At 41.5% G+C, this 23,681-nt stretch overlaps 1 protein-coding gene across 1 annotated transcript in view; it reads left to right on the top strand.

Annotated features, from left to right (window-relative positions):
• The window catches only part of SPATA18 (spermatogenesis associated 18), a gene marked incomplete at its 5' end in the record, with an annotated part of 32,772 nt that overhangs the window by 5,353 nt on the left and 3,738 nt on the right, over positions 1-23,681 (top strand). The window contains 7 exons of the mRNA XM_081333002.1: positions 238-356; positions 4,962-5,057; positions 11,737-11,871; positions 13,353-13,590; positions 18,715-18,873; positions 20,853-21,025; positions 22,646-22,769. Of these exons, the coding sequence (XP_081189128.1) occupies positions 238-356; positions 4,962-5,057; positions 11,737-11,871; positions 13,353-13,590; positions 18,715-18,873; positions 20,853-21,025; positions 22,646-22,769 (1,044 nt within the window). The remainder of the gene's footprint in view (positions 1-237; positions 357-4,961; positions 5,058-11,736; positions 11,872-13,352; positions 13,591-18,714; positions 18,874-20,852; positions 21,026-22,645; positions 22,770-23,681) is intronic.

Below are 23,681 nucleotides of genomic sequence, written 5' to 3'. Positions count from 1 at the left end.
GAGGGTGAAATGCATGCTCTGACGTTGCTGTGTCAGGGGTTGCAATGCCAGGCTCGAGGTGGTTGTGTTTGCAACCTCACAACATATGAATCTTCGCTTGACCATCCTTAAGCATTAAACCACTGAATGTAATTCAAGTTATCTGCATAATTTCCCGCAACATTTCTGGGATATATTAACTTGTCGAAGAAATGCTCTTTCGTTTATAATTTTTAGACTGTGTATATCTGCTTGTAGGAATCGCTTGAAAAAGACAGACTGCTAAGAGAGTTAAGCAGCATTCGGAGCTTTGAAGTTGAGCAGCTGGAAAAAGAATTGAGTGCTACCCGGTTACAGCTGAGTTTGGTGCAACAAGAGTAGGAAAAAAACCTTTTTTTTGGTCCTAATCTATAAGTTGAAAATATTGAATCCTGTTATGTACAGATAACTTAGCGGCGTTTACAAGCAAAGGCCTTCCAGGTACGGTGGGACACAACAGGCAGGACTTTCAGCCAACGTTGCTAGTAACTGGGAATTCTGGTGGCTTTTAATTATTTTTTTTCATCCTGCCTTTATTGTTTTTTTTTTAAATAATTCAAGATGGCAAACATACAGGTAGTCTTTGACTTACAACCATTCATTTAGCGAGCAAGGTGACAACAGCACTGAAAAAAGTTAGTTTCAGCTGGTCCTCAAACTTGCAGAATCATTGCAGAATCTCCAGTCACGTGATCAAAACTTGGGTGCTTGGCAAGTGGCGTGTATTTATGACGGTTGCAGCCCTACAGGGTCATGTGATTGCCATTTGCTACCTTCCTACTGTAGAGGTCTTACAAATCAATGGGGAAAGCCAGATTAATATTATAATAATAATAATAATAATAATAATAATAATAATAGTAATAATAATAATAATAATAATAATAATAATAATAATAATAATAATAATAATAAAGGTTGGAAGGGACCTTGGAGGTCATCTAGTCCAACCCCCTGCTCAGGCAGGAAACAAATGGCTGTCCAGTCTTTTTTTTAAAAACTTCCAGTGTTGGAGCATTCACCGCTTCTGGAGGCAGGTTGTTCCACTGATTAATTGTTCTCATTGTCAGGAAATTTCTCTTTAGTTCTAGGTTGCTTCTCTCCTTGGTTAGTTTCCATCCGTTGCTTCTTGTCCTGCCTTCGGGCGCTTTGAAGAATAGCTTGACTCCCTCTTCTTTGTGGGCAGCCCCTGAGATACTGGAAGAGCTGCTATCATGTCACCCCTCGTCCTTCTCTTCATTAAACTACACATACCCAATTCCAGCAACCGTTCCCTATATGTTTTAGCCTCCAGTCCCCCAATGATCTTTGTTGCTCTTCTCTGTACTCTTTCTGGAATCTCAACATCTTTTTTACATCGTGGTGACCAAAACTGGATGCAGTATTCCAAGTGTGGCCTTAACCAAGGCATTGTAAAGTGGTATTAACATTTCACCTGATCTTGATTCTATCCCTCTGTTAATGCAGCCTAGCACTGTGTTGGCTTTTTTGGCAGCTGCAGCACACTGCTGGCTCATACTGAAGTGATTGTCTACTAGGACTCTTAGATCCCTCTCACAGTTGCTACTACTGAGCAAGGTACCCCCTATACCAGCGGTAGGCAACCTCGGCTCTTTTATGACTCATGGACTTCATAAAACAGCTGAGGTTGCATACCCCTGCCCTATACTATAACTGTGCATTTGGTTTTTCTTGCCTAAATGCAGAACCTTACTTTTTTCTTTACTTTTCATTGCTTTGTTTGCTTAATGTTTGGTCGATTCACTTAACAACTGCAATGATTTGCTTAACAACCATGGCAAAAAAGTCATAAAATCAAGCATTATCCACTTAACCACCTTAGTAACAAATTCTGCTTCAGTTATGGTTGTACATCAAGGATTATTTGTATTTAATACTCCTCCTTCCTCCTATTTTCCTCACAACAACAAACCTGTGAGGTGAGATGGACTCAGAGAGAATGACGGGCCCAAAGTCATCCAGCCAGCTTTCGGATTGAAGGCAGAACTTGAATTCATAGTTACCTGATTTCTAGTCCAGCACCTTAACCACTATACCAGGGGTCTTCAAACTTGGCCCTTTTATGACTTGTGGACTTCAACCCCCAGAATTCCTCAGCCAGCTGAGGAATTCTGGGAGTTGAAGCCCACAAGTCATAAAAGGGTCAGGTTTGAAGACCCCTGCACTAGACCAAACTGTCTCTCTTCTTCTTCTTTGTTTTTTGTCATCTCCATCAATCTGTAGTACATCAAATGAAAAAAAGGCTGCTTAACATAACTGGCATGCGTAGATCGTATTGTATTGTATTGTACAATGCAAGGTATTTACTATATAGCTGGCGTAACTGTATTCATTGACTGTGGAAGTTAAAATTTTTAATGGGATTGTGATGTGTCTTTAGTCATCCTTTGTTTCTGTGGATTTTTTGGACAAGTCCCTCCGATTCTCTTGGCAACATCTTTGGAAGTGGTTTGCCATTGCCTTCCTTCTAGGGCTGAGAGAGACTGGCTGGCTCAAAGTTATCCAGTTGGTTGCATGTATAAGGCAGGGTTAGAATTCAGGATTGCCCAGTTTCTAGCGCAGTGCTTCAACCACTACCTCTCAGCAAGTTTATACGACAGGTTTATATACCTAGAGATATAGAAAAAAATAAGCATCTATAAAGCAGTTCTCAGATATCTTAGAAAAACATGGCTGTTTCCTTATTTTCCCTCAAATAGAAACAAAAATGGTTTTTTTTATTTTCATATGAAGGAAGAAAAAATGTTTTGTTTCCTTGCAAACCTCATAAATTATGAGTTGGACATCAACCATAATTATTAACAGTTGATTTATGTTTGTTTATGTGTAGAAGCATATTGTATTCATAATCATGTTGAATTATACTGTGAGCAAAATTGACCTAAACATAAATCAATTTATATGGGCTTAAATTCTTTTAGAGGTAAAACCACAAATATTTACAAGCACCTAGTTTTTTAAAAAAAAAGTAACAAGAAATGCTTTTTTTAAAAAAAGGTGTGGTTTGTAACCTATATTGAGCTATTTCTTTCTTTTCCAAGATATTTTTTTAACACAGGAGATATTGAATAGCTCAATGAATAAAATCTGAGTTTGGTTTTGCCCTGCATGTAATTGAGAATTAGTTTGGTTGATCAATGGAATGTCAGCCTATATGGTATATATGAAAGATTCATATATCTTAAAATAGTATTTTATGTTAGGAAAATAAAGTATAAATATTTCTCTTTGAAACTGGAAAAATACTCATATATTGTACTCCAAAATAAAGTACATGTGTGTATGTGAAAAGTAAAGATGGTCATCAAGGTAGATAAATTACATTTAAAACGAGAAGTTCTGGTTACTTGAACATATAATAATTGAGATACGGGGTTTTTTTTTTGTTGTACAGTCTTCCCTCGTTTTAAACTTAGGATTGTCTTACTTTTGGATAAATACAATGAATTTTTTCCTCAGTTTAGATTTATTAACACATACATAATAAGCTGCCAAGTCTTTTTTTTATTATGACAGGTACAAATGCCAATGCTGCAATTACCTTGATATACTCTCTTTTCTTGATATGTGTTTAAAGAAATTAAGGAAATCCAGTATTATGAAAGAGACCTTTTATTTGCGCCATGGTCCTTTTCCTACCTCTTGTCCAGTCTCTGCTGTGGAGATCAACTCTCCAAAAGCTATTTTGAAGGCATCTGATAAAAGGTTGCTGCAGGAGAATGAATGGACTGTCCCTCCTGTTTATGTGATGGCAAGAATGTTTTACAGACTGTCTCTCCCAACAGTATTATTGCCACCTTTTTAAAAGTGCATTTTCATAATAGCAGAGAAAACAACTGCAACGAGCCGTCTCAGCGTAGAGTTTGTTTTTACTATAGTCTCTGTATGAGAGGACATGAATTACTTAACTCTAATTTGACTACTAAACTGACCTTTGGGAAGGATTCAATAATCATATGAAGGAAACTTGTTTGCTGTCCTATCAAAGCAACTGAATGAATTGGGAATAGTGTGAGGTATAGATTGTCAAACTATCAATCAGGGTTGACATTTTAGGCAGAATCCATAGTTTAGCCCAGGGTTCTTCAAACTTGGCCCTTTTATGACTTGTGGACTTCAACTCCCAGAATTCCTCAGCCAGCGAGGAATAATCCTAGACTAGCGTTTCCACTTAAAAGCTTCTGAGAAGCAAACAATGAATAACCTTTACGTGGTATTTGGAACAGCTGCTTTCAAGACAGAGTAAACAGCACTAACCTCGACTGGGTAATGGATGGACAGATACCTAAATTGCCTTTTGCATCTGTGATCCAACTACAGTCTCCGAAATACACACAAATATCATTCATTGCAAATTGTAGCTTCTGCAAAGAAAATATATGAAAGATTTTTGTAAATTATTGTGCTTTTGTTACAGGTTTGTGACTTTTCAAATTCTGATGTAAGTTACACTTCTCTGTGCCATTCATATATTTTGCTTGCATCTACTTAACAATCATTTAAGGTCAATGTGATTGTTATATTCTGATGTTTTCCCCAGAAAATAGAGCAGGGGGGCTTCAAACTTGGCCCTTGTATGATTTGTGGACTTCAACTCCCAGAATTCCTCAGCCAGCATTGCTGGCTGAGTATTTCTGGAAGTTGAAGTCCACAAGTCATAAAAGGGTCAAGTTTGAAGCCCCCTGAAGTAGAGGATCTGGGTTTGGTCGATGGCGACTTTTGTAGTACTAGTTGTTGTGATTTTGATAAAGTACTTTACCTGTTAATAAATTAAGTCAGCCTGTTCAAAGCTCTCATCTTCCACGGGGTTTAATGGGATGGCAGTTTTTCAATACACTGCACCCTGTTTCATTGAACATAACTAGAAAAAGTAGCGTCTTTACATTTAAAGGTAAACCTTTGGGTATTAAATTCTCTTGCAGTCTGACAAAAGCTCAGCTGGCTCTTGAAGACACAAAGACCAAATCAGCCACTACTCTTTTGGCAGCAGAAGATGAAATTGTTCAGCTAAAAACTGAGTAAGGAAAAACAACAACAATACAAACCCTTATTATGCAGGGCTATTTATAACAATTCCTATTGGTGTCAAAATTTTAGATTTTTTCCCTAAAGGTTTTAGATTTTTTTCATCTTACAATGGTCATAGTTTATTGATCTGAATTGCTTTTGGACAGATATAAATAATGACTTTTCTTACAAGTACCTGTTTCTGAATATTCAGTATGTAAAAAGGAACATATACAATGCCTTGCTTCTTGAATGAAATAAAGGGACCAACTTGTTACATTACAGTTTTAAACTAATTAAGGTGCCAGGGTTACATACACTCAATCTCAACTTTAAAATCTCAGTACAATCTGCAAATCTTAGATTGATTAAAAGAAACCAGGTCAAACAAGCAGGTGTTGTGTGATCTGTGGCCTTTAAGTAGAGCTAACACAGTTGTATTAGGTTCCTATCCTAGGGTATCTCTTGTATTTGGTTGGCCAAACATATTTGGGCATATTCCTTACATTTACACCCCTCTGACTAAACAGATAGAGAAAACTGGTATTGCAAGGCTCTTCAAGGAAGGGAACTTGGAGGTTTTCTAGTCCAACCCCCTGCCCAGACCAGGTATCCTTATTCCTTCATGGACAAATGGTTGCCCAATCTTTTCTTGAAAACCTCCCAATGACGGAGCATCCACATTGAAGATTTAAGCATCTTCATTTCATCTCATTATCTCATCATCTTAATCCCAAACTATTCTGCATAGTTTGAGATAGAATTCTAGGTTGTTGGTTTTTTTTTGTTTTGTTTGTAAAGCGTGAATAGTTAGATTAATTCTGCATTTAAAATGTAATGTTTTTGTTAACTTTTTTCCGTTTCAGCATTTACATTTAACGCACTCGTTCAAGTTATTTTTCACTAAAGTTCTTCAAATGTTTAATATCTACTTATTTATCCTAACATGCCTAACAATTGGATCCTTCTGTGTTGCATTTCTAAACGTTATTTTCCTGGCAAACAACAGGGCACGGTTTTTGTAATTCGGCTGCTCTGCTCTATTAATAAGGACTCAGATCCTCTCCACATGTGGACTACAAGTTCCACAGTCCTTTACCGTTGGCTAAGCTGGCTGAGACTGATGGGGGTTGAAGTTTAAAACATCACACGGACAGTAGATAGCCTAAACTTTTTTCAGGTGGCAAGGTGGCTTAATTTTTCCTCTAACTACTAAACTCGAAGAAATGTACCATAAGTTGTAACATCACAACAACTTCAAAAGGCCTCTTTGTAATTTTAACAGTGAAAGCAGCAGTTACGAATAAAAGTTGATGGACATATCACAACAGAAAGCAGCACATATTTTTTTAGAAGTAAAGGTATGTGAATCATAGACAGACACCATAGATAAAATTTACAATTGGAAATGCCAATACCAGGCTTGGATTCTAAGATAAATGGCCATACTATGGATAGGCTTATCATTCCTGAGCCAAACTATTGAGTATTACCTGAATAAATTCATGTGATTGAAGCGAACAATATCAAATTTTAGGCCTCTCTCTCTCTCTCTTTTTTTTTTTTAAAAGCAGGGCTTATAGTTCACACAATGTGAGACTTTGAATGCTTCTGATGTTATCTGGCATTGGGAACTGACCATGTTTGAACCATTTCGGCACAGAGCAAATGTGGCATAATGGTTAAAATGTTGGATTGGCCCTGGGGATATTAAGTCCCACCCACAGCCAGAGAAGCCCACCAAATACCGTTAGCCCAGGCAGGGTAGGCAACCTTGGCTCCTGTATAACTGGTGGACTTCAACTCCCAGAATTCCTGAGCCAGCAATGCTGAGGGGAAAGGGAGAGGTTTCCATGCTGAGCTATGCTGGCTCGGGAATTCTGGGAGTTGAAGTCCACGAGTCATAAAAGAGCCAAGGTTGCCTACCCCTGCTTTAGCCCAACCCACCTCACAGAGGTTTTATTGTAGGAAAAATGTACACAGGTAGTCCTTGACTTACAACCTTTCGTTTAGCGACTGTGGCACTGAAAAAAGTGACTCATTTCCATTTTTCACACTTATAACATAACCACTGCAGCGTCCTCATGGTCATGTGATCGAAATTCAGAGGCAGCTGGCCTGCTATTTATGACGGTTGCACTGTCCCAGGGTCACGTGATCCCCTTTCACGACCTGCTGACGGGAAAAGTTAACAGGGGAAGCCAAGATCCACTTTACGACTGTATTACCAACTTAGCAACTGAAAGGATCCACTTAACAATTGTCTCGCTTAACAACAGAAATTTTCAGCTCGATGGTAGTCATAAGTTGAGGACTACCTGTACTGCACTGAGTTCCTGGTTAAAGAGCAAGTTATACATTTAACACATAAATAGGTACATCTGAAATTTTTAGTTCTTAATTTTGTGTTTTTATTAAATCTCAAAATCCTATCTTATCAATGAGTCATTCTGCCGGAATTCTTTAGTTTGTTGATTGGCCACCCAGGATATTGTTTCAACCTCCTGCTCTGCATTTTTGCCTATGATTTAATTTATGAATAAGTTACCTAGATATCAAGATATTCCTTTGTGTAATTTCCTTCAAAAAAATTCTACTTGCTCTCTGATTCCTATTTTTAATCAGTTCCGATCATAAAAGAATGTACATAACCAAACACAGCTAGCCAAGTCAATATGCTGCCAAAGGGACATCAGAAATTATTTATATTGTTCTGGTTTGTTGAAATTATCATTAAAAGTGAGTACTTTTAAAAATGAGTTCTCAGTAGAAATTGATGGAGGGGTGTCTACCAAGTTGTATGAAGATAACACTAGTTTCTCTAAGCAAATAAAGAATTTCTGCTTTCCTATTTCCCTTCTATATTATAAGCAAGGGGTCTTCGAACTTGGTCCTTTTATGACTTGTGGACTTCAACTCCCAGAATATCTCAGCCATCAATATAATCTATACAATCAATATAATCAAGACACTTTGGTCTAGTGCAGGGGTAGGCAACCTCGGCTCTTTTATGACTCATGGACTTCAACTCCCAGAATTCCTGAGTCAGCTATGCTGACTCAGGAATTCTGGGAGTTGAAGTCCATGAGTCATAAAAGAGCCGAGGTTGCCTACCCCTGGTCTAGTGGCTAAGGCACCAGGCTAGAGAGTGGGAGACCATGAGTTCAAGTCCCACCTTAGCCATGAAAGGTGACTTGGTGATCTTGGGCTAGTGCAGGGGTCTTCAAACTTGACCCTTTTATGACTTGTGGACTTCGACTCCTGGCTGAGGAATTCTGGGAATTGAAGTCCACAAGTCATAAAAGGGCCAAGTTTGAAGACCCCTGTTATAAGCTCTCCTCGATGTTGAAATTCATTATGCTGAATGCCTAAAAATGGAGGATGGATTTCTTTCTGCCTCTGAGGAAAGAGTAATTCATTTGCAGACAAGCAATCCTTAATGAATGGATTTCCAATGTAGTCAATAATTAGATGATACCCAATTTAAATGCTAATCCACATCCAAACCAGATAATCTCATTAACGTAGCCAGAATTGCCCATGGAAATGGATGATGGAAGCTCTGTTCATCTAAACTGCTGAGATTTGCTTATGATGATTTTGACACTCTTATTAGCATTTGGGTTCCTATGACTGCCTACAGAAGGAGATGGGCAGAAGTAACTTCCTTGCCTGTTCTCCCCCATAACTGCCAAACCTACTAGCCTTCAAAGATAGGGAGATGGTTTTGAGTAGAACAAAGCATGGAGACTGAGGGGGAAAGAGATTTTGCAAAAAAAAAAATCTCATTTGTGGAAAGTGATCTTTCTGCCTAATTTTAGAGATCAGATTCTCTCCCTGTTAGGCCAAAAGCTCTACTGTAGTTGACTTGGCTTAACAAGGCTCTTCTGATTGTTGAAGGAATATTTTTTTACAAGGTTTGGGTTCCTAATAGGACGGAAGCGAGTATGACCGCCAGCTTGTTTCTATGGCCTCTTCTCTAGGCAAATCTAACCCATTTATTGTTAAAACCTGGATCACATTGTCTCTGCTTATGCCTAAGAATGTTACTGCCCTGCTCTGTAATTTCATACTTTTCAAGAAGTTAAGCAAAAAACCGAGTGAGACTTTATCTTCTAATATTAGACTGTCCTTGCTTATAAAATGCTTAATTCCAAAGATGGCAGTGCTGTATTTTTTACATATAAAAAACCTGTATACTGCTTGAATGAAATTGGAAAGGTTATTGTCTTAGAGATCTCTGACAGTTTTTCTATTATATATCTTCAGATATTTATGACTTTAAAATTTTTTAGAGGTTACAGTTAGTTTATTGGGGTGTGACACTGAGTTGTCAAGGGGCTGATTGCATGCTGAAAGTTTTGACAACATTCTGTTCATGATATTCCACACTGATTTTTAGCGGCCGTTGTACTGAATCTTCTGAACAAGTTCACCTGTGTGCCTGTGTGATGTATGCAGTATTATATTTACTCAGTGTCATATTTATTTTTAATTTTTATAGTCAGTGGTTAGTTTGAATTCAAGTGGGTAGAGAAAAATCAGCAAAAGACATGTGGGGAAAGTTAAACTTGTTTGCAGGACACTGCAATTAAACAAGGGTATGAAATTTTTTATATGCCTCATGTTGATTTTTAATAATGTAATCAAATTTATCCAGAATCTTCTGCTTATTCACACTGGTGCTCATTCAAGTTTATTTTCTAGTTAGGCTTATTTAAGATTGCAACCTAAATGTTTTGGGTTTTTGTATGTTGATGCTGCAGAATGAGAGGCAATGAGCAATAATAGCCAATTGCAAAATAATAAACCCCGAGGCCACTATTGTCATGCACTTGAAAGGAATTCTAAAATGTACAGTTCCACCAGGTGTGCTGTGGGGTCTTTAGCCACTGTCTGGCTACAATCTATACATATTGTTGAAGGAAAAGTCTTCGTTATGGTTCAATCCAAGCTGGGAATAAACAACATGGTGACTGCTTTAGAAAGAAGGTTGCAGTTTATTGAAGAGGAGAACCAGACAGGAAGATGGCTCTGGAAGAAAAGAGAGAGAGAGCACATGTAGGGAGTGGGTTTTTATACCCTCTGGGGCTCTTGAGGTTGTTTCCTGTTCCTGTTTGAGTCTTTGTATTTCCTGTGTCATGTATTTTGACCTGAGTCTGAGTGTGCCCTTTGGCATCTGTGGATTAATCCTATTATGTCCTGTCTTAGAGTTTGGGTGGGGTATGTAGATTGAATGAATGAATGAACCTTTATTGTCAAAGTACAACCATGTATACATTGAGATTGGCTGAGCCTCCCTTCGTGCCTCCCCCCCCAACTCACAGCGACAACAAACCCACCATCTTGTTACACCATGTGAGTTAATTGCACAACACACCGGCCTCGCAAGTCAATCATACATAAAATTATAAAATTATTTCCCATTCAATTTTGGATGTCTTTGACTTCCTAAGCTTCTAGCTGGGGGCCTCCAACCTTCCCGAATGGATTATCACATCTGCATTACTACAGAGCTGGTTTCTGCTTCAGGGAGGGAGACTTGGGGCTATTAAGAAAGCTGGGCATGCTTTTCTGCCTCTTTAAGATCCTTTGAGGAAATATATTTTTCTGCCCTTTTAACATTTCCTTCCCTGGGGGAGAGGGGGCTGACTTCCCACAATATGTTCCCATCCTACGTCACATAAAGCATCCCATTCCATTTGAAATCAGTGGAGAAGCTACTTACACGGAGCTTCATATGATCGATAAGAGAGGAATGGAGGCCCCCTGCCCTCGTGTAAAGGGAGTGGGAACCTTTTTTTTGGATTGGAAGCTAGGGGAGTGGGTTGGAAGTTAAAACCCAGGAAGAAAACAGGAAACACACATTTATGCAAATGAGCAGGATTGGGCAGATGGGAGTAGGAGGGCTCTAGTATTGAAAAGGGTAGTATCTTTTGAGTTGAGAAGACTAGCTGCTTTCTCTTAGCACTTTTGGAACTGAAATACATTGGAACCCTGCATGGTTTTTTTTTATATACCTCTAAAGACCACAATAGAAGGGACGCGGTGGCTCAGTGGGTTAGGACGCTGAGCTTGTCGATCAGAAGGTCGGCAGTTTGGCGGGTCGAATCCCGAGTGCCACGTAACAGAGTGAGCGCCTGTTACTCGTCCCAGCTTCTGCCAACCTAGCAGTTCGAAAGCACGTAAAAATGCAAGTAGAAAAATAGGGACCAGTAAGGTGGGAAGGTAACAGCGTTCCGTGTGCCTTTGGCATCTAGTCATGCCGGCCACATGACCACGGAGACGTCCTCGGACAAGCGCTGGCTCTTCGGCTTTGAAACGGAGATGAGCACCGGCCCCTAGAATTGGAAACGACTAGCACGCATGTGCGGGGGAACCTTTACCTTTACCTTAAAGACCACAATATTCCTCAATGTGTATTTGTAATCTTACAGCTAATAATAGAATGCAGAAAGTTCCACGTGGCTTTCTTCTAGCGGCTAAGAGTTCTTTTTGTTTTTTTTTAAAGTTAAGGTTTACTTTAAATTGTGAGGATAATTGCCCCCCTGTGAGTGGAAACTCTTGAATTCCTCCTGCTTACCACTTTTTAGCTTTCCGTGTGGATGTTAATGTGATACAGAAGGCGGAGCATGATTTCAATATTTCATTTTATCTGATTTTTTTTGTGTGTGTGTGTGTGTGGTTAAGCCTAAAGGCGTCTCGGGCAAAATCAGATTGCACTTTGGAGAATCTGGAACAGCTGGATGAGTATGAGAATCAGCTTCAAACGTTGAAGGATGAAATTGCTATCCTTCAGGCTGAGAAGTCTCTTCTGCAAAGCAGGTAAGGAGCTTTGAAGTTTTTTGCGGCTTCTGACAGCCAAAAAGCACGCTTCTTTTCTCATGGGGGTCTTCTTTAAGTAGATCTATTTCTACGTTCAATTAGAGATTCTTGGTCTTTTTCTATTCTATCTGTGACGGACTGGAGAAATGGTTACATCTTTTCTGGATAAAGAAAGAATGTTCGGATGCTCTGTGCTTGAATATTTTGCCAATCACTATCCAGTTTCCCATGCTCTGAAAAGCTCATTATAATTTTTTTATTTTTTTATTAAATTTATACAGGGCCCATCTCACCATGAAGAGCAACTCTGGGGATTATTATATTTCGTTGATCTGGGGAAAGAGGCCATAAATCTCCAATTCTGTACTCCTGCCTGTCAATTCAATATGAAACATCTTCTCCCCAAAGAGAAAGAATTGCATCTGCTGAAGCATAATTTTTTTTAAAAAATATTAAACATTTCTTGAATTTGGGAACATTCAAGAAACTAATTCGATGTATCAGAACTAGACTCAAAAGCTGTAAAGTGTCTCATTCTGATAAAAAATGTAGAACACTAGAGTGTTAGTGTATTTAGTATTTACAGAGTTAATGCTGTATCCTTAGCAGAACTGTATGTAAGAACATTTAGCTTTTAAAGGGTTAAACGTTTCCTTAGGAGATGGCCTCTGGGAAATGTAGTCTAGTTGTTAGTTAACTCTATAGCTTATCTAGACAATGGGAGGAGTTAAAAGTTTATTGCAGAACATCCTGGCTATGTGCCAGGGTTGTAAAGCCTTTGTCTAATCAACCATACTGCATGCACCAATCGGCATCTGTAACCATGCATAGTTGAGATGGGGAATTATCCCTTTTTACCTACAAAAATGGACAGATATGATTATGACCGGATGAATCTACTGCAAAGTAAGTCTCTGCTTAGAGTTCCTGGACAATAAATTTGTTTAAACCCATTTTGTTGAGTTATAATTTTTGGATTCTGGAGCTACAAAAGCATTTTGGTTCTGGGAGCCAGAACAGTAAAAAGGGATAATTCCCCATCTCAGCTATGCATGGATACAGATGCTGGTAGATGCATGCAGCATAGCCAGGATGTCCTGCAATAAACTTCTAACTCCTCCCACTGTCTAGATAAGCTATAGGATTAACTAACAACTAGACTACATTTCCCAGAAGCCATCTTTTAAGGAAACAATGTTTAACCCTTTAAAAGCTAAATGTTCTTACATACAGTTCTGCTAAGGATACAGCATTAACCCTGTAAATGCTAAGTATACTAACACAGTTCTTAATTCCTAAACTAGCTAATCTGGTCCAGCACAAGACCTTTAACATAACTTTATAAGCAATAATAAGCAGGTGTTTTCCTAAGAACAATAGAAATAATAATATTATATCCCAATGTTTTTTTAACTGTTTGCAGCAAAGTGTTTGTAGCGGTAAAGATTTTGTCTTCCTGCCATTTGGCAAATCTGTTTCAGACTTGCACGAAGTCGGTCTTCTTCTCCAAGACTTGCCCGAAGTAGATCTCCTAGTCCACTTTCAGTACGAAATCTTTCGCCCAGCCGGGGAAGACTTAACCATGCTTTACGCCACGCTCGTCTTGTGGAACGTTTCAATGACGCTTATTCTCAGGAACGCCTAAACGCTCAGACCCTCTTGAGAAGCTACACAGATGATCTGGAAGTGGTGCAGAGAATAATCTATACAGCTGTTGTGGTATGATACGGAAATATTCTATTTAATTCCATGCCCATTAATTTGATAAGTACAAACGGATCATAATCTGCTCAGAAACTTCTGAGGTGGTCAGTAGTGTTAAGTATCTGGGGGCACAGGTAACTAATGATCTGATTTGTTTGCTTCATACGGTATTGTTAGTGAAGCGTGCAAACCAGCGTCTGCAATTCTTCTGTCGGATGAGGAGAGCACACCTTTCTCCTGTCCTGGCCACTTTTTACAGAGGCACGATTGAGAGCGTCTTAACAAACAGCATCACTGTCTGGTTTGGTGGCAGCTGTGCCTCAGCTAGAAGGGGCAGCCAAGAAGATTATAGGAAACTCGCTTCCCGGTATTCAGGATGCTGCTTATAAGTGCTGTGTGCTTAGAGCTCGAATCATTGTTAGAGACCATACAACCACTTCACTGTTTCTGTTGCTGCCCTCTGGGAGAAGGTTGCAGAGTATTTATAGCAGAAGTACTAGATTCTGTAATAGCTTTGTTCCTTATGCCACCCATCATCTAAGTTTGCAGTATTCTTTTATATTTTGTGTCATATATGTGTGTGTATGTGGGTATATGCATAAGGATATTGTTTTTGAGAGTTGAATTTTATTTTAATGCTAATTAGTGTATATTTAAAGAGACAATAACATTTTTATTCTCCTCTCCTCCCTTGTTCCCTTTCCTTTCATTCCCTTCCCTTTTGCCTTCCCCTCCCCTCCCCTTCCCCCTCTCCTCTCCTCTTCCATTCCATTCTGTGTTGGAACTCCTGGTCTCATTACTGAAATCTGAAATTGGTTCAACAATATGCTTATCACAGAGATGTTTTATGAGGAACGAATTGATTTGCATATGAAGCCTCCCACCAGATGACTTATAAGTGGCCACTTCTGGCTTTTTAAGAGTTTATTTTAGCAACTTGTATTTTCTTGTGCCCTTAAAAGAAGATCCATGGTTTGTTCCTCTGATTAGTTAACTCAGAAGTCATTAGCAGCTGCATGAAATCCCTGAAACAAGCTCTTAAAAAAAGCAAATAGCTGGCATTGGCTACTAAAAAAGAATAACTAGTATGCATGCTTGGATATGTTCATTACAAACTATATACTACCTCCGTTGGAATACCATATACTGTGTTTCCCTGAAAGTAAGACTTACCCCCAAAACAAGCCCTGGCTTGATTTTGGGGGGTGGGCCTAATATAAGCCTTACCCCAAAAATAAGCCTTAGTTTTAGGGCGAGGCGCACAGCTAAAAATCAATCTAGGGAAGGGGTGGGGGAGTGGAGATTACCATTGCAGCCAGGCCTTCTATGGATTAACTCTTTCCTCGCCAGAAGGAGAAGCTTCATTCTGCAGCTGAGAATGGAGCTGGGCCTGCATTTCGCAGAGGCCTTTCCGGAAGGTTTCTGCAGCCGAGAACCGAGCTATGGATTCAATCCATAGCTCAGTTCTCGGCTGCAGAGGCCTTTCCAGAAGGCCTCTGACTGTGAAACGCAGGCTGGAGCTCCATTCTCGGCTGCAGAATGAAGCTGCTTTTTCGGCTGCAGAAGAAGCGGGCCAGCTGGGCAGGGCTATCAATGCTGCCACTGCAAGGTGTTTTGGAGGCAAAAAATAATAATAATAAGACCGGGTCTTATTTTTGAGGAAATATGGTAGTACCGGTATTTAGGCTGCAAAGGTCCGTAGCTAACAAAGCCCACCTCATTCGTGACCTAGTGGAGAGCGAGCATGCGGACCTGGCTTGCATCACGGAAACCTGGCTGGGCCCAGAGGGTGGTGTTCCTCTGGTTGACCTCTGCCCGCCAGGTTTCCAGGTGCTGCACCAGCCTCGGGCTCATGGGAGGGGTGGGGGAGTGGCAGTTATCATCAGGGAATCCCTTAGCCCGCGAGAGACCACCGTCCCTCAGATGGTCGGGTGTGAGTCTCTCCTACTGAGATACGGCCCAGGGGCACAGTTGGGCCTGCTGCTGGCGTACCTACCACCTAATCGTGCAGCGGCGGCCCTGCCCGAGCTACTCGATGCCCTCTCAGGGTTGGTGGTTGAATTCCCAAGACTCATGGTCTTGGGCGACTTTAATCTACCGTCCCTGGGAGGATCGTCCGAACTGGCTCGGGAGTTCATGGCTTCCATGGCGGCCATGGACCTGTCGCAAATAATTTCTGGACCGACTCATGAGAGAGGCCACACCCCAGACTTGGTGTTCTTGTCTGGACGGTGGCGTGATGATATCGGTGGGGGCACCACAACTGTTACGCCCCTGTCATGGACCGATCACCACCTCCTGCGGCTAGACTTCCCCCTTGCCACCCCCCACCGTGGGTGCACGGTGCCAGTCAGATGGTACCGCCCTAGGCGCCTAATGGACCCTGATAAGTTCCAGGCAGCGCTTAGGGACACGCATGCACTCCCTGCTCACAGCTTGGCGGATGCCTTAGTGGAAGCCTGGGAAAAGGCAGCCACGGAGGCTCTGGACCGAGTTGTACCCTTGCGGCCTCTGACCCGGCGCAGATCCCAGCGAGCCCCATGGTTCACCGAGGAGCTCCGGGAGATGAAGCGTCGGAGACGGGGCCTAGAGAGCCGTTGGAGATCCAGCCGATCCGAATCCGACCGATTGCGACTAAGAATCCTCACCAGGTCTTATCTCGCTGCGATAAGGGTGGCAAAATCCAACTATTTTTCCACCCTCATCGCGTCCGCAGATAATCGCCCGGCTGCCTTGTTCAGGGTGACTCGCTCCCTATTAAACCAAGAGGTGAGGGAGGAACCCTTGCAGGGTCGAGCCGAGGAATTCGGTCAATATCTGCTGGATAAAATTGCTCGGATTCGAACTGGCCTGGACTCCAACTGGGCTGAGATGGAAGAACAAGACATGGACAGTCTTGTCGACGTCATCTGGGATGAATTTGATCCTGTAACTCCTAAGGAAGTGGACAGGATTATGAGAAGGTTGAGCTCCTCCACATGCTTACTGGACCCGTGCCCTTCCTGGCTGGCCTATGCAGCTCGAGAGGGGACACGTGGATGGTTCCTAGCGGTCATCTCTGCTTCTCTGAGTGAGGGTCACTTCCCCACCGCCTTGAAGGAGGCGGTGGTGAGACCTCTCCTCAAGAAGCCCACCTTGGACCCATCCTCTTTAAATAACTTTCGTCCAGTCTCCAATCTTCGCTTCCTTGCGAAGGTTGTTGAGAGCGTGGTGGCGCACCAACTTCCTCAGATCCTGGATGAAGCGGTTTATCTAGACCTGTACCAATCGGGTTTCAGGCCGGGCTACAGCACGGAGACGGCATTGGTCACTCTGATGAATGATCTCTGGAGAGCCCGGGACAGGGGCTATTCCTCTGTCCTAGTCTTATTAGACCTCTCGGCGGCTTTCGATACCATCGACCATGGTATCTTGCTGCGACGCCTCAGGGGACTGGGAGTGGGAGGCACGGTTCTGCGTTGGTTCTCCTCCTTTCTCCAGGGTCGCTCGCAGTCGGTGCTGACAGGGGGACAGAGGTCGACCCCGAGGCCTCTCGCTTGCGGAGTCCCTCAGGGGTCGGTCCTCTCGCCTCTCCTGTTCAACATCTACATGAAACCGCTGGGTGAGATCATTCGCAGTTTTGGAGTAGGGTTCCATCAGTATGCTGATGACACCCAGCTTTTTATCTCAACTCCAAACAATATCAGTGATGCCCTAGACGTGATGTCCCGCTGCCTGAAAGCGGTCCGGGAATGGATGGGGAGGAACAGGCTTCAACTGAACCCGGACAAGACTGAATGGCTGTACGTTCCGGCAAACCAGGATATTCAGAATGTCCCATTGCTTAACATCGGGGACATGTTACTACCCCCTGTTGATAGGGCCCGCAACCTGGGTGTCCTCCTAGACTCGCAGCTCTCCCTAGAAGACCACATAGGAGCTGTGACCAAGGGGGCCTTCTCCCGGGTTCGACTAGTTCGCCAACTACGGCCTTATCTAGACCTGGATTCCTTACGTACAGTCACCCATGCCCTTGTGACCTCTCGCCTAGACTATTGTAACGCTCTCTACATGGGGCTGCCCTTGAGATCCACTCGGAAGCTTCAGCTGGTGCAAAGTGCAGCGGCACGGACACTCTTGGGAGCCTCCCGATACTCCCACATCACACCTCTCCTCCGTGCGCTGCACTGGCTTCCGGTTGCCTTCCGAGTGAAGTTCAAGGTGCTAACAATGACATACAAAGCCCTACATGGCATGGGTCCGGACTACCTACGGGAGCACCTTCTGCCGATGTCAGCACCCCACCGTCCTGTGCGCTCCCACAGAGAGGGCCTCCTCAGGGTGCCACCGCTCAAGGAATGTCGGCTGGTGGCCCCCAGGGGGAGGGCATTCTCAGTGGGTGCGCCGGCCCTCTGGAACAGTTTACCAACCGAAATCCGGATGGCCCCCGACCTCCGTACCTTCCGTCGCGACTTAAAAACTTTCCTGTTCCAGCAGTCCGGCCTGGCATGATAGCGTTAATTGGGGTCCCAGTTTGTTTTCACTATTGTTTTTATTACTTTTTATTGTTCATCTGTATACCTTCCTTCCTCTGTACACCGCCCCGAGTCCCTCGGGAGAAGGGCGGTTTATAAAAACTAATAAATAAATAAATAAAAATAAATAAATAAAAATCAAGATGGCCATTAGCAGGCAGGAAGGAACATTTTCTGTATCTGTACTGCCATCTAGTGGTTCTCCAAATTTTTGTAACCTAGACACAGACACATCTTTTATCTTTAGAAGATTTTGAAAAAACGAAGCGAATACATTGTGCTTACCTTTTGTTAATTAGATTATTTTAATTTAGTTAACTTTAATATAGATCATTAATTGTAAATGTAAAGACTGTCCTTATTCTTTCTCCAGATACAGTATAAACATACCATCTATACTTGGCATTTTGCAGCCACTCATCCTATTTGCATCGTTCCGTAGATTCGAATATGTTTTTGTACATTTTTTAAAAAATATTATTAATTAGAATTTTTAAAGCATTGCATCAGTTTGACAGAGTTTAACATAGCACAGACTGACAACTGGATAAGCTATTTTATCATAAGATACGGTTATCTGCATTGCCTGGGCATCTAAATTTAACTGCTCTTCTCTCTTTTGCAGGAGTCCTTCTATGCAGCAAAGAAGGCCTTCAGACAGTTCAAAATGCGTGTTAGAAAGACACTGTCCCTCAATTATTCAGGGCCAGAACCACTTGAAGATATGGTGATGGATTATATAATTCGTCAGGAAGATCTCTATGATGTTCAGTCCAGCATCAGTGTAAGTCTGCTAATAAAACACTGCTGCTTTCATAAACTGCAGCTTCCAAGTAATCTACAATGACAACTCCATGCATTACAACTTTATGGTTGAGAGCACGAGTCATTGTTGCCAGGATATCTTTTCCATGAAGAGCCACAATAAGTGTACCAGAACAAGGCTGACAAAGTCTTTCCCACCCATGGCCTCCACCTGCTGATTACCTAGAAACTATGGATCCTGACGAAACATCTAAACCAGGGGTCTTCAAACTTGGCCCTTTTACGAGTTGTGGACTTCAACTCCCAGAATTCCTCAGGTAGCATGCCTGGCTGAGGAATTCTGGGAGTTGAAGTCCACAAGTCATAAAAGGGCCAAGTTTGAAGACCCCTGATCTTAAATGGTACTCTGGGCTAGAATTAGGTCACTGGACATCATTAACGTTGTTATATCCATTAGCAAATTTAACGGTTTTCCTTGTCCAGCAGTTCCATTTAGATGTTGAAAACCATCAGGGCCTGTCTTACCTAACTTAAAAGTGACCAAAGGATTTCCCACAAAAGTAACAAATATTTTTTCTGTCCTGGATTACGTTTAAAACCAATCTAAAGGGATCCAGATTATGTACAATACTCAATCCAAGACTTTAGATACATTTTCCCATCAACTTTTCCAGAACATTCTTCCACTTTGGCTAGATTCCCTCCAGTCTCACTCCTCAGAGCTCTTTTGTAAACAAAGGAGAGCTGAAGTACAGCACGGGTGTCAAGATAGATCATGTCACGTGATGTATCGTGACATATTGTGTCTTTTTTTGCCTTTGTGGAGCTGGGGTGGGCAGGTCCTATGCATGATGCAAACGGGTCCCGAGGGCTGCCAGTTTGACACCCCTGAAGTACAGCAACTTAATGGAGGAGTTGTGGCAGGCGGGAGACTAACAAAATGGTTCCTTACACTGACCATCTGCTTGGTCTGTGACAGGGGTAGGCAACCTTGGCTCTTTTACGACTCGTGGACTTCAACTCCCAGAATTCCTCAGCCAGCCATGCTGAGAGGAAAGGGAGAGGTTTCCATGCTTAGCCATGCTGGCTCAGGAATTCTGGGAGTTGAAGTCCACAAGTTATAAAAGAGCCAAGGTTGCCTACCCCTGGTCTATGAGGAAGAAGTATTCACCAGCGATTATATCTCAAAGGTGTCACGAGAACTTGACAAATCCACCAAGTCTAAATGTTAGAGCAACGAGATCCTTGGGATCCGTACACCTCGAAATCTGTATCTTAGGCAGGTAATAAAGTAGTGTTTGACAGGACCTCCATGATGTTAATTCTGTTATCAGGGTTGTCTGCGATACATTCCATAATGACATTCAGTATTATACGGCTCTTTGAGGCTGAGGATTAAACAACAACGATTATACTTTTCTTCTAATAAAATACGGTTTGTGTACCATAAGTATTTGGAAGAGGAGCGTCAAAAGAGGATGGCAGCCATAACCAAGTGATTGAAACCCTACCCCTATATTTATGATGTATTAGAAAGGGGGCAGGGCTTCAGTTCTGTGGTCATGGCTGCCATCTTGCCTTTTTTGACCCTTCAGATACCTCTGAAAACATCTCTATTCCTAACTATGTCTGACTTCATTGCCTCTTCAGCTGTATAACTGGCAATAGGAAATCTTTAAGTCAATCCCTTAAAGGACATTTTAGTGAAGTAGTACGCAGTAAACCATTTCACTCATTTAGTCAAGTTAAATGGAAAGTATTACAACATGGTTTGTGACATACGCTGGCATGTGGATGACTTGATTTTGAAAATAAATAAATAATAAAAACAAACAAACGTTTAGGAAGCCACTTAGTCTTAACCCGGTCACGCTGTCATTTTGTGTTCCAGTTTCAAATGGCCTATCTGCATTTATTTTTTATTTTTTATTTATTTATTTTGTAAGTTCCAACTAGTTTTCTCTAGGGAATAACCACACGTATTTTATCTACTTTCAGGAGGTCATCCGTGCACTGAACCTCAGCCCTAAGATTTCTGTTCCAGGAGTTAATTTCATCATGATTAGCAGTTTAATTCGAGAGTTATGCCGGATAGCTTTTTCCATGCAGACTCTTGATCCTCCCCTTGACGTTGCTTTTGGTACAGATGGAGAGCTGTTCAGCGAATACAAGTAAGGGGAACAAAGTATGGGTGTTTTGCATTCCTAATCTGAAAAAAAAAAGAAAAAGCAAAAAGATGCAGAGACACATTTGTCTCCCTGAATTGGAGACGTGATGAATTAAAAACCGGAGTCAACGTATTACACCTTAATGGAACTGCATCTACGAGGAAGTAAGTACGCAGTGGGTTACTGCAAGGTTCTGTGGTAGGCCCAGTGTTCATCAACATCCTCATAAATAATTTAGGTGAGGGAACAAGGAGAACTCATCAAATTTGCCTAGACAACCTTGGCAGGAATAGCCAACACCCCAGAAGACAGGCTCAAGATCCAGAAGGATCTCGACAGACTTGGACTCATCTGTGCCCTATCTAACAAACTGAAATTCAGTGGTGAGAAAAATAAGGTTTTACCACTTAGGCAACCCCACCCCCCCAAAAAATGTATAGCTATAGAATAGGTGGAACCTGATTCAATAGTAGTAACAGGAAGAGGAATCTTGCAGTCCTAGTGGACAATCACTGAAAGATGAGCCGGCCGTGTGCTGCAGCTGCCAAAAAAGCCAAAGCAGTCCTAGGCTGCATTAACAGAGGGATAGAAGATAAGATAAGATAAGATAAGATGATAAGATAAGATAAGATAAGATAAGATAAGATAAGATAAGATGAGATGATGAGGTGAGATGAGATGAGATGAGATAAGATACGATAAGATATGATGAGATAAGATAAGATAAGATATGAAGATGAGGTAAGATGAGATAAGATACGACATGATATGATATGATACAATAAGATATGATGAGATAAGATAAGATGATGAGGTGAGATGAGATGACAAGGTGAGATAAGATACGATAAGATATGATGATGAGATAAGATAAGATATGATGAGGTGAGATGAGATGAGATGAGATAAGATACGACACGATACGATACGATAAGATATGAGATAAGATAAGATGATAAGATGAGGTGGGATGAGATGAGATAAGGTGAGATGAGATAAGATACGATGATATGATAAGATACGAGATGAGATGAGATAAGATAAGATACGACATGATATGATCAGATGATAAGATAAGATAAGATGATGAGGTGAGATGAGATGAGATAAGGTGAGATGAGATAAGATACGGTAAGATATGATGATGAGATAAGATAAGATATGATGATGAGGTGAGATGAGATGAGATAAGCTATGACACGATACGATAAGATATGATGATGAGATAAGATCTGATAAGATAAACTTTATTGTCTTTTTTTTTTACTGTGGGCACAATGCCACAATCAAAAATGAAATTTAGTTGCCCGCTCTCGAAGTGAAACACATACATGACACACACCTGAAACATACTACATACAACATATGCATAGATCCACACCCCTACATATACGTAACAAATAAATATTAAGTTCTGTCCATCTTGAATATATAACGGAAGGAGGAAGCTTTAGAGCTCACAAGGTTAATGCTGCGTGGAACGAAACTATGGTTGAATCTGGATGTTCTGCTTCGGATACCACGGAGCCCTCTCCTCCCAGAAGGGAACAAAGAAAACCGGTCGTGAAGAGGACGTGTCGCGTCCCAGATAATCTTACGGACTTTTCTTTTGTCTCTGAATAGATACCGTCGCAGCTATGACTCTGATTTCACAGCTCCGCTGGTGGCTTATCATGTCTGGCCAGCTCTCATGGAAGAGGATTCAGTGATTGTGAAGGGAGAAGCCGTAACTAAAAGAGGCGCCCTGGTAAGGCTTTTTTAAAAAAAAATTTAAACGAGAGAGCTCTCCATTGGAGCCCACGTGCCACAGATGGTATTAAAATAGGAGATTCTGAAAGGGACGAACGAAAAAAGTCCTGACGATTGACAGTTACGATACCGAACTTATTGTTTAACCATATTTGCTCCAAAGGAAATTCTAGGATTTAAGACAATCGCCTAGCGACAAGAAGGAAGAGTTAGACTGAAAAAAGATAACAACTCACACAGGAATCCCAGCAATGCTCAACTTTCCTCCTTACTAATCTACTTCCACCTCCCCACTTACCGTGTGTGTGTGTGTGTGTGTGTGTGTGTATACAGGTTGTCCTTGACTTACAGCAGTTTGTTTAGTGGCCGTTCACTAGTGGCACTGGAAAAACTGATTTCTGACTGTTTTTCACAGTTATGACCTTTCCAGCCTCCCCGTGATCATGTGATCAAAATTCAAATGCTTAGCAGCTGGTTCATATTTATGACCGTTGCTTTTCTGCTAAGGTCATGGGATCCCGTTTTGCGACCTTCTGACAAGCAAAGTCAATGGGGAAGCCAGATTTGCTTAACAACCAGGTTACCAGCTTATCAGCTGCAGCGATTCACTTAACAACCAAGGCAAGAAAAGTCGTGAAAGGGGACAAAATTCACTTAACAAATGTCTCACTTGACGACAGAAATGTTGGGATCCGTTGTGGTCGTAATTTGAGGACTACCCGTACTATGTAATACTGATAGGTGCCTTCAAAAAACCCATACCAAGAAAGACTAGCCCAGACCCAAAAGACAAATGAATATTAACTGAATTAACAATGGCTATCAAAATGTTCTGTTTATAAAATTAAGTGATCCTACAGCTCCAGGTATCAACCAATCTCTAATCCCATCTTAACCACTCTCACAAAAC

The sequence above is a fragment of the Vipera berus genome (genome assembly GCF_964194415.1).
Source record: "Vipera berus genome assembly, chromosome: 7".
NCBI classification, from domain to species: Eukaryota; Metazoa; Chordata; class Lepidosauria; order Squamata; family Viperidae; genus Vipera; species Vipera berus.
This window is presented reverse-complemented; position numbering and strand designations above follow the sequence as displayed.